The sequence below is a fragment of the Agelaius phoeniceus genome, chromosome 1 (assembly GCF_051311805.1).
Source record: "Agelaius phoeniceus isolate bAgePho1 chromosome 1, bAgePho1.hap1, whole genome shotgun sequence".
Taxonomy (NCBI): Eukaryota; Metazoa; Chordata; class Aves; order Passeriformes; family Icteridae; genus Agelaius; species Agelaius phoeniceus.
The window spans coordinates 118,080,316-118,092,499 of record NC_135265.1 but is presented as its reverse complement, the minus strand read 5'-3'; the positions used below and the strand labels follow the sequence as shown (position 1 = coordinate 118,092,499).

At 41.4% G+C, this 12,184-nt stretch overlaps 1 protein-coding gene across 1 annotated transcript in view; it reads right to left on the bottom strand.

Moving 5' to 3' along the window:
- The window catches only part of YTHDF3 (YTH N6-methyladenosine RNA binding protein F3), a 28,673-nt gene extending 16,865 nt beyond the window's left edge, over window positions 1-11,808 (bottom strand). Inside the window, exons 1-4 of the mRNA XM_054648471.2 lie at window positions 11,669-11,808; window positions 9,594-9,618; window positions 4,349-4,434; window positions 1,435-3,027 (exon numbers count right to left, since the gene is read on the bottom strand). Coding sequence (XP_054504446.1) covers window positions 1,435-3,027; window positions 4,349-4,434; window positions 9,594-9,618; window positions 11,669-11,692 — 1,728 coding nt within the window. The 5' untranslated portion in view covers window positions 11,693-11,808. The remainder of the gene's footprint in view (window positions 1-1,434; window positions 3,028-4,348; window positions 4,435-9,593; window positions 9,619-11,668) is intronic.
- Between the last annotated feature and the right edge of the window lie 376 nt (window positions 11,809-12,184).

Here is a 12,184-nt window from a genome sequence, read left to right as displayed (position 1 = left end):
CTCGACTGGCCAGTGGTTCTGCCAAAGTCGTACCAAAGCCTGAAAAAGTCCAAGTCCTTCCCTTACACTGAATATTAGTTAGGAAAGAAGTCCATCACTCCATCATTGAGATACCATGAAATTTAATGATACTCATTTGGGGCATAATCCATTTTCTTTTTAGGAAAAAAATCCAAAAGGCATCACATACCTAACTGGGATACTCATCTAGCCTCCTAACAACAGAAAACTTTCAACATAACAATTTATTGCAGTCATGCAATAGAACTACAAAATTGGTTTGGGGTACACCTGACACAGTTCTACAGGAGATGCAACACACACCTTGAAGGATTAGGAATCTACAACAGGGGTGAAACCACCACAGTACTAGAAACCTAAGAGAAGTAAGCATTTCACCTGCTTCACAGCTTCTTTATGTGTCAGCTTCAAGTGAACAAATTCTCAAGGCCCTTCGTTAGCATAAACCCTAAACTTTTGGCGGCTTTTATTCCAGCGAGTGGTATGACATGATGAACAGAGAACATTAGCAAAAAACCATACTGATGGCAACCCTCATTTTTGTTGCATATCATCTGACTGGTAAAAACAGATCCTGAAATGTTTCCAACCATGAGACAAATTATATATTTACAGTTACTGGCAAGTCTGGAAAGCAAGTAAATATAGGAAAAGGAAATATTGTGGCCAATGGTGAGCACAAGTGTTAATGATTAGGGAGGGTACACAAGACAAAGTACCCAAGTACTACAAAACTGCTTTAATTAAATGCTTTTCCCTTGTCTGATGAGCATTTCAGGAAATGTCTCCAAAACTAAAGGTTTCTCTACAGGGTTATCACATTTACTCTTCCTTGCAGAAATGAACACTTTTTTTAGGAAATGAACTATCAGAAAGGTCAAAAAATTATTTCAACACTATTCAAGTCACCACTGTATCACTTCTGTTTTTCACAGTTCCACAAAAGATAAATTGAATCAAGGAGAAAACCTGCTCTTCACACCAACCGTGCTGTTAATGGTTCATTAAAGCAGAATTTGAATTAAAATGTTATGTGAAATAAAGTATGCTTCTTCTCTAATTTCTGTTCCTTTTTGTGACATCCAGAAACTGTAAAAATCTAAGCAAAAAGACTTCAGTTACGGATAATGGACTCAACTCAGTTCTCATTTGCATTGAAGAAGTAGAACCTGTCAGATGCCTGCTTATTCAGGCCTACCTTCGTCTTGTGTTTAAACAGATGACTGAACTAATAAACAAGTTACAGGAACTTAAATTTTTCCATTAAGAGCCAGTTATATCAAGTAGAGACTTTGAGCTAGAAGTACCACTTTCTGATTTAACACTTGCAGACAGAAATTCCAGATGAATGAAAAACAAGGTTTCTGAAAACAGAAAAAAAAGAGAGCTACTGTAATGACACTGATTTCTTACCCTACGCATGGCTTCCTCCTCCTCTTGACGCTTCTCGTAATGTGCAAAGTCATCAAAGATTGAGGTGGTATGCTTGAAAGTAGCAATTATTTTAAGCACTTGCTTGGCTTTTTCTAGGGGTACCTCTTGAGTGTCCCTCGAATTGGTAACTGGTTTGTTGTCATTGTTTTCCAAGCGAATATGTCGCAGTTGGTTATTGGGAACGTCTTTGACAAAGATCCATTTGACATCAAACTTCCCCTTCCACTTATCCTGAGACCAGACACCAGCATATGCATTGTAGTCCACAACAGACTTCATCTCAGCCACTCCGCAAAAGTGTCCACTGCCATTCACACTGAAGAGTAAATAGAGTGGGCCTTTGCCATTCAGGGACCGGTAAGCAGCATCCAAGCGCTTATTCCCATGCTCAGTACTACACCAGATAGAGTACTTAATGGAGCGATGAATATCGTCCTCTGAATAACTTTTGATTATAAACACACGTCCGTTCTTCAGATTCCAATCGAAGTCTTTGGGATTGTAGTTGTTTATGGCCTTTAGTTTCTCCAGCACTGGGTGCACTTCCACACCAGAAGGTGAGGAGCTGACGGACACAACACCTAAACCAAAGTTCTCACTACCAGCTCCATTGTTCTGGCTGAAGCCCACACCCCTATTACGAGGAGCTACCCAGCGGTTTTGCAGCTGTTGCTGCTGCAACTGGTGAGGCTGGGCCTGCTGCTGAGGTCCTTGTTGCTGTTGTGGTTGCTGTGGCTGAGGCTGCTGTTGAGGCAGTTGGCTTTGCACCAGTGGTGGTGGTTGAATTAATGGCTGAGGCTGCTGGATTATAGTCTGAGGAGGCAGTACTGGTTGAGCTGGGGGAGCTTTTACCACTGACCCTTTGTCATCCCAAGTTCCAATATTCATGTTGTGTTTTATAGGTGGTGGCGGTACAGCAGGGCCCCCAATGCCCACGTTACCTTTAGGCTTGAGTTTCGGCTGAGGTTTAGCAGGTTTCCTTGCAATTGCAGCCCATGAGGTTGGTTTAGGTGCTGAACTGCTAACTGGGGGCACGCTGTTAGCTGCAATGCTTGTCATACCTGTACTGCTCAGAGCTGAACCTACGGTTTTTGTTACAGCAGCGGTCATATCTCCACCAATTTTCAGTCCAGTCATGCCTTGCTCAATGCTGCTAATCCCAGGCACCTTGCTCAGAGTATCACTGCCAAATCCAGCCTGTCCATCTGCTATGGCTCTCCCAAGAGAACTAGGTGGATAGCCATAGCTGCTGCTGTAAGCAGAGCTTTGCGTTGATTGTCCCTGAGATCCACTTGTCCCCCATGTAGAGAAGTCTGCATTCCCAGGAAAAAAATTAAATCCATGCTGCCCAAGAAATGGAGGGGTATTTCCTAATGCCCCAGGTTGACTAAATACACCATCAGGTATGTAATGGTGTTCACCATTGCTCATCTGTCCATAAGTTGTCAAATATGGCATTGGAGGGTCACCTGCAGTTGACCATGCTGCTTCACCTAAAGAGTATGGAAATCCAATGGATGGAGCATAATAGCTAGGCATGTATGGGTCTGACATTGGTGGATAGCTGTTACTCTGCAAGAAAAAAAATTTTTAAAAAATCAGCAATATTGACAATTATGCTCAGGGGAAAAAAACCTGTAATACAATCCAAAACATTTTTAAGGGTTATATGAATGTATTTGTAACTTTCACCATTCCTCACAACATAAAAGATAAATGAGGTATCTGTCAGATATGGCCATTTCTTCATGAGACCTTCTCAAAGCATTAAAGGGCCCCCTTTTGCTCTGGAACATTATCCTCATGTTTAGCACCTAAGCTAGGTTTAAAATGCCTCCATGCCAACAGCATCAAGAAAATAGCAAGCTACTCTAAAACAAGTAGTTTTTTCTTTAGTTATAAAGGTACATAACTGTATCTTTATAAGAAAAATAGCTGCAACTATGATTTAAAGTTGTTGTATTCTTAGATTTTGTCATATTTCTCACTTCTAATTGGACACTCCAACAGACTAGTACAGTGAGATGGATGCAAGGATCCCTGTTTGTTTCAGGAGTAGCAACAAAAAACAGGTAACACATCCATGCTATGGAGAATGGGCATTAAATCAGTACTACTCCAGATAGACTCCTGGGAAATCACACAATTTATTTCTTGAGACATTTGAAGGACTACCCCTATACGATTTCTGCTAGTTTTTTGTAGAAAAAATTGCACATATCATCCTCTAGCTGATGCCTCCTTAATGCTGTACTTTTAGGGGGAAAAAAAAAGTGAAGGCAAGCAAAAATTCTTAGTCTTTTAATAACTTGCACTCTCTCTCTCTCTCTCTCTCTCTCTCAAGATCACTCCAGTTTACAAACTTTACATAACTCATATTAACTTTCAACTACAGAAGCAATTCACAGTTCTGGAAGTCAAGCCATTAGTGTCTTGGCAGAAGAGCTGTACCAAGCTGTAGTGATACTAAGCTTCCATCTATTATGGCATCAGCTGTGAGCCCACTTTTAAAGGAAACCATGTCCAAGTGGTTAATATATTCTCAGAGCCAATAAAACTGTTGTTTTGGACTGCATCCAAAATGATGATTTTGTTTTAAATGTAAGGGTTTGGTTTTTAGTTCAAGTTTCTTGTAACTGCATCTTTCTGAAGCTAGAGCAGAAGCACAAGAGACAGGGACATGAAAGCATGCTTTTTAACTGAAGCTTTTCCAGAATTCTTAAGAACACTTCATCTGCTTAAGATATCATATGATGAGACAAAGTATGACATAAAATTATATTTCTAGGTATATTCAGGCAAGTCAGTAATGGTAAGAAATATCCCAAAATGAAGTCTGGAAGTCAGCTGAATGTCAAAGTTAACTTCAAGGTACTAACCAATGTTCACTTACCTGATTTGTCTGACTACTTAGATATGGCTCAAAATCATCATCATTTACTGCATCCTTTTGATGAATCGAACCGTTTTGTACTGAAACTAAAAATAAATCTGTATTAGAATAGTCTCTGGAAAATCTATGCTGCACTTTTAATCTAGGTAACATTGCTTAATTGTCTGTACATTGAAATACATATTATTGTTAAGCACCATTCCAATTTAAACAAAATAGCTCATTCTACTGATCATGAGGATCAGATCTAGCTGCAAAGATGGCAGCTAGAACAGTCTACTCCTGACTATTCTTTCCTGGGATCCACAGACATGTGGATGAAGAACTGCAGGCACACCTTATTTGCACAGGCAGTAAATCCAGCATTTCCGGAAGTACCAGACTAAGTGCAAATGTGCAGACCAACCACATCTATAGACATATTCAATAGGTTCAGGGAAAGTTGCAACATACAGCTTTCTCCTGCCAGGAGGAAAGGCAGTTACCCACCAAGACAACCATGAAGGACACCACTACTCAGCTATTTAATCCTGTATTTCCTACATAACTGTACTGCATTAGTGACATCTCTGAAGCTCTGAGGTGACAAAGCAAGACAGAAGTAAAAGCTTAAGTCCCAAAGGGTGATTACAAGCCTTTCCCAACACATATGCCACTATATGCTGGAATCTCCTCCTACCTGCTCTTCTTGGTCTCCTATTACCTTTCATTTCATCTAAGGCATTACACCTACCTGGGATTCTCCAGCTGCCCAAATTACTTGAAGTGTCTCTCTACCATCCCCCAGGCTACTATTCAAACAAAGCCACACTGCACAAATTTCTGCTAAGTTCCACTGTTTCCCAGGGTTCAAAGCAGAACAGGGACTTAAACCAGCACTTTCAATTACACAACCTGAAGATGAAGATCTGTTCTTAAAAATAAATTTACTGGTTATCCAAATGCAACTTTTTTTCTTTTTGTCAAATATGTTCAGTGGGGGGAAAAAGAAAGTCTCAGGATGATCAGTAAGGTGCACTGAAAAATCATGACTGCAGAAGTTACAAGAAAACAGCAGATTTTCTGAAACTTAAAACTGAGTTAGGAGCCAATTTTATGGCTTCCCTCTTTTAGCAAAAGCTTCTGAAAAGCATATACAGCCATGTAATTAAATATTCAACTTCGCTGAAATTAGTTGTTAAAAGTCAGGGGTTTTTTCTTGCTTCATTGGGGGTAGGGGGGTTGCCACCCAAAATTCACATTGTAAGCCAAGTGGTGCTTGAATTTTTTTTCACATTGACTTCAACATCTCTAAAACAAAACTGCCTTCAATGAATGAAACTAGCTGAAAGAAATGACAAAGTAATAGATATAATCACAAGGAATAATCAAAATCCTGGAAAATTTTATTAACTTCAGAGAGCAGTAAAAAAAAGATAAAAATTCATAATTTAACACAGAAGGCTTTTTCAAAGCAATTATCTGGGAAGAAAGCAACCTGTGTCTTGACTACCTTCTTGACGTTTTAAAGGAACACCAGACACTTCAGTTATTACAAATTGGTACACTGCATTTCTATACTAGCAATAGTCAAATATGAGCAGCAATGCTGAGCACAATACAGTTTACAACTGGATAGAACAATATTCCTAATTAAACACCACATTTAAATTAAACATTAGGTGTTGGGGGTTCTTTTACCCCATAAATAAGAGTTTCAGTTCAGGTCATCTATCATCCTGAATTTACACACAATGGTAACATATTAATGAGCTCTCTTTATATTGGAATTCCTCTTTATATTTGGCCCAGTTACACACAGGAGGAAGCCTCAAAACATTTAGTCTATGTCATGTTCACTGCTTAGACTTAACCAAATAGAACAGACAGCACAACTTTCAAACACAATTTTATCATAATGAAAAACATGGGCAGCAGCATACAAGTTTCTTAAAAGCATGCAACCACAAGTAAAGGAATAAACAGATGTATATCAAGACTAGTATCCCATCAAAATTAATCTCCTCCTACTGACAGCTAATCTTCATAAAACATGCATCTGCTGTGTTTATTGTTCCACAGGTATCTAAAGGTCACTGAAGACAGAATTATTTTTGGTCTGACATTACAACTAACATAAAATATTCCTGTCAATGTATTTTCTTTCTTATTCATTCTGTACTGAGATACCAAGTCAGTGACACAAAATATTTCTACAGAGACGCTTTTTCTGGTGAAATAGATACATTTCCCAGTGAAATAGCATCACTGGGAGCACGTTTCTTTAGCTTTTCATTCTAACTTCACATAATGTGTTAATAGTGAAGAATGTAGCCCACACAGACATTTAAAAAGAGCAAATGAATGCCTCATTCCCAAAATCTCATGTTAAGTGTTCCAACTGAACAGGGCAGTGATGAAGAATACTAATTGAAACTAATCTACAGATACTAAAAATATCTGTATCAATATGATGCTAAAAATACTGTATGTTTCTGCAAACACTATGAAAACATACAGTGTAATTAGATATTGGGAAGAAGCAACTCATCAAATAGAGGAATTCAAAGCTGATATTCTTTTAACTGCTACTATCCTTGGAATAGCCACGCACAAAAAATGATACCCAAGGGTACAAGAATAACTTTTTCATTACAAGTCATCACACCTTAACATGAAGCATAAACACTGAGAGAAACATGAAATATTTCATTCTTGTTTTGAACTAATAATTACATTTAAGCCTGCTATGAAACAAAAAATTGTTACACACACAAGTGTAAAAATAAGTCAGCACCTTCCTATGACAGATTTGATACACTGCCATAATAAACAAAAGGGGGGAAAACCAAAAATGAGTCCCATGAGTGCCTTTCGTCTTCACACCCCTGTAAGTCATAATTTGATGGATGCCAGTTCTGATATTTTACGTCAACTGTACAGTAGTTGACAACTAGAATAAGTAAAGTTTCATGACAGGATGATTTACTCATTCAAGCCTCTGAAATACCAACACACATATCTGACACAACAGATAGATAGTTCTACATACTGGAACTTCAGTCCCACAAATTGTGGTTGAAGGAAACAGCACAGCAGTTTATGAGCAATTAGAACAAGGCATCCAAGGCACTTTGCTAGACAAAAAAAATCAGCTACCGACCAATATAATTCTCAGGTCTAATAGTTTTCATTTTAATATGAAACATGTATACACCCCTTTCACTGCTCATTCATTCTCTCATATGGCCCAAGCTCTACCAGACATGTGGACAGCTTTTGCCATCCTCCCTAACATTACTACTCTTCTCTTATGCACAGAACCACCTTCAGACTGGTTTGTTAACTATCTTCCCTCAGAGCTCCTCTAAGCTGAAACCTATCACAACAACTGAAACACTACGGGCTGCTAACATGTGGTCAGTAAGGACTGCTGACACTGACTAAATTCAACCACTTGAAAAAGCCTCTAGCCCAAAGCCAACAACTTGTGCTACAGTGAAGATGTTAGCACAATCTCCTAGACCTTTAATCTAATGCTAAGTCATAACTTAGTTTCACTAAGCAGACATTACACCAAATAATTTAACAGAACAGAGATTAATTGTTCTGTTTCACTATAGTTTTCACTCAGGTCATACTCTCACCAAGAGAATGTATCATAAGTATTCATTATTTAAAAGGACGAACTCCATAAAAATCCAAGTTCAGAAATGCAAAAATCTCTTCCTTACATAGCAGGCAGAGATGTGTTTTGATTCAAACATTCCACAGCAGTGACAAATTATAGAACACAAAAATATTCTAACATAAATAAGCCAAAGTAAAGCTGACTAGTGCATTTTCACACACTGTAACATAGCACCCAAATAGAAATGCTTAATACTTCCAGTCCAAGTCACATATATAGAGTACAGTTCAAAAACTACCTGTGTGATTCTCTAACAGATGCATCTAATTAACCTCACTAAAACTGAGAAACGATAATTCAAAGATTGTGAAGCCACAAACTATTTGCTACAATGAGTCTGACTTTTCTTCTCACTTAAGGGCAACATGGAAGGTTATAACCACAAACTATTTCAAAAACATGAAGTAGTTAATAAGTGCACTTTGGGCAAAAAAAAAAAAAGAATATGAGAGAACAAGTATTTAAGAATGACCAAACTAAGAATGTCTGAGGAGATAAACATGTTCCTTTTTCTCTGAATGCAGAGAAATTAAAAAGAACAGGCCAAACTCAATGAGATCCGGGAACCACGTGCCACCTCACAAGCAATACATGTAACAAGAAGCAGATAATCTGCACGTAGACAGAATAATAGAATAAGTATGCTGTGGATAACATTAAATGACAGCTCACAGAGACCAATTAAATTAGTTCAGATAATGAACTAAGAGGGGCAAAGAGTACCCAAGCTCAAAAAGAAGTTTCTTATCTGCCTAAGTATAACAAGCATATTAACACACAGAGGTAGCTGTGTGCATGCTACTCTATAGCTCAGTTTGCTGAGCAGCTAAGAATTAAATAGGCACAAAGTGGACTGTTTAGGCAGAAAGAAATTCCAAATAGAATATTAGTGAGAAAATAAATTCCAGAAAAAATACTGCAAGATATAATCTGAAATGCAGTTTACAACTGACTTGCCAAGAATTTTAGAGAGAAGAATATTAAGTAGTTAGTAGTTTCATCCTTCTGTGGGAAAGAAATCCCACTGAGTATGGTATTTAAAAACTAAGACTTTGACAGAAACATGAAAAAGCAGAAAAGCAGTACGCCTGTTACAAACACAGACAAAAAATCAGTTACTGGTGCTAAAATGAAGCAAGACTACAAAAATTCTGAGAATAAGGAAGGTGATGTTTTCTGCTCATAGATATGAGTAACTAGTCACATGGTTGCAGTGTAGCAAACTGAGGAAGCTGTTCAGAAGATTCTTCCTGATGATTCTACTCACTACACAGAAAGGCCCAAGGTGTACTGTTAAGAAGAGATTACACAAGCATATCACAAAGGCAGCTAAAAGGAAATAACTATTTAACTGACTTCTGACATTAATCTTTTGCAAAATAACACATTGTAAACTGATGTTCTGCTGTGCCACAGTAAAAGTGCTGGGAAGTAACATTTTGGCACACAATTTAGTGTCATTCTGCCCTGAAATAAAAGACATCCTATAGCTACAACATCTTGCTATGACTGTCAGACATTATCCTCCATAAAAGCAATATTACAGATTTATACAGAAATACAAGGTTAACTTACCTTTATTTCCCTGTCCTTTAGGTCTCTGTATATAGGAAAGTGGGGGGTGGGGGGGGGGGGGAAGCAAAACAAGTTCCGTTAGAATCTCTAATATAAACTTCACTGTAATTCTATTTATTTGCCAATTCTGCCCTTTCCAACTTAAAGATCACTTGAAAATATTACTAAACCATGCTATTATAAAAATGTTGTGACATTAATTAAAATAACATTATAAAATACTACAAAACCAAAACATAATAGAATTTTATTAAAAATATCGAAATAATCTAGGATTTAACAGCATATGAAGATTAAATGGTGATGAAAAGCCGAACAAGTGAATTTTAATTGCCCCGGGGCCTGAAAAAAACCTTTGCAATAAACAGAACTAACACGGAGTTAAAAAAAAAAGGTTAGTACCTTAAGATTACTGCCAATACCCAAATTTCATTATGATTTGTCATCTTTTAAATTGACTGACAGGTACTTATCAGAGAATAACATACAATGCCTTGCTTTTTAGATATACAAAGGAATATAGAGTTGTATCATATGCTGAACTTCAAGTTGTGCATTCCTTACCTAGGCAATTATACTGAGAAAATTATACAGTCTGTACAAAGCTTTCACACAAGGAAATAATTCCTTAAGGAGGATTTTTTTTGGGATTAGTCATTACAAAACACTGTTAATCTGTCATGCACTAAGAATCAATGTAACATTACAAGTTACAGTATCCTTAATTCCGCTACAGCAAGATAAACTAACTTCAAAAAACAAATGCTAGTCCATGAAAATCTAATTCACCTTCTCGTATTACTTTCAACTAAGCAGGAGTGGGTCTCCAGGCTCCATCATTCTCTTAACAATTTTTAGTCCTGAAGAACTCAGTATTCAGAGGTTTGAAATTTTAGGAGGTAACCACCTCCAAGTTACTTTAATGTGCATTTGTCTCAGAGTTACCATAAAACTGTTCAACGCTGCTTCACCTAGAAGTGCACTGGTTAGACACTGTGCTCTCCCAAAACGGGAAAAATCTCTGTAACTTGAAAAACCCCAACAACCTCATCTTTTGGGATGAATCTAATCCAGACACAAAGGCATGCAAAGGCCAACAAGAGACAGAACTAGAAAAAGTTGGGAAGAAGCAGCCTTCATAAAAGACAGAACAATGAAAAGCTAAGAGATCAGTGAGCTAGAAATAAATGCTTAAAGGAAACTGGAGAGCATGCACAGAGACAAAAGAAACAGAACATTAAAGGCACAGAGAGAAAATAAAAGGAGGCAAGGGACTGCAGGGCTAAAAGTTTTGGGGAGTGGCAGAAACCCACGGACGAAGCAGAGATCAAGACAGAATAGCTTCCAGCCAGAAAGAAAGACCAGCAGAGGCCTAGCAAAGGTAAAAAAACAACAAATTCTAAGCTCCGTGAAGGACCAAGTTTAAAAAAGTGCTGCACAGCGCAAAGAGAAAAACTGAGAACTACTGGAAGAAGCGAAGGCCGAGGGAAAAGAAGTCAGAGGCCCGAAGGGAGAAAGGTGCGCGAAGAGAGCGAAAGGCAGGACGAGAAAGGATGCGGTAACGGGGAGCCTGGCGGAGTTTGGGGCGCGCAAGGAGAGGAGCCGGCGCTGGGCGCCGCGGGGAGCCCGGCCCTACGGCGCTCCCGGAGCGAAGAACCGGGATCCGGGGGCCTGGCCAGGAAGGGCCGGCTACCGAGGAGGTCACACACAAAGGGGGCCGCGGGCGGGGGCCGGGCCGGCGGCGCTCGGGGCTGAGCGGCAGCGGCGGGCGCTGCGGGCGGGAGCGCGGGGAGGCGGAGCGGCCCCGGCGCGGCTCAGCGGTTATAAATAGGGGCGGCCGGGCCGGGAGAGAGGCCCGCCATCCCGGCGGCGATGGACAGCCGCTCCCCATGGCGGCGGGGAGGGAAGCAGGGAGCGAAGGAAGGAGGGAAAGAGGAGGCCGCGAACCGCGCCGCCCCGGCGGCGAGGGAAGGTGCAGGTGGCCGCCCTGCCGCCGCCCTCCCCCGCCGCGGGTAACGACGGGGCCGGGAAGGGGAGAGAGCGGGCGGCCGCCCCCCCCGCCCCGCGGGCGGTACCTGGTCGACGCTGGTGGCTGACATTCTTCACGGGGAGCCGCGATCCCCTCGCTCCGCTCCGCCTGGGCCTCGAGTGATTCCGCACGCCGGGGCCGCTCGCTCGCCTCCGCCGCCTCCTCCCCGCCTCCGCCGCCGCCGCCTGATTGTCGCCGCTGCCGCCTGGGCTCGCTGCTGCTGCTGCCGCCGCCGATCGGGTTCCCGCTGGAAGGAGCCGGCCGGCCGGACGCAGCGCCGCTTCCCCCCCCTTGCTCTGGGCTCCGCTTCCCCACAATGGCGGACGAGGCTCCGGCTCCCACTTCCGCTCCGCGCCGCCCTGACCTTCCGCTCCCCCCGCCGCCGGCGTCGCCGCTGACCTTTCCCTTCCCGTCCCCGCCTCCTCCATGTCACGTGCCGCTCCAAGCCGCGCCGCGCGCGCGCGCTCTCCCGCCGCCCAGCGGCTCCAGCGGCGCGGGGGGGCGGGGCTTGCGGCGGGGGTGCCAGTGCGCATGCGCGAGGCGGGCGGAAGGAGCCGGGACT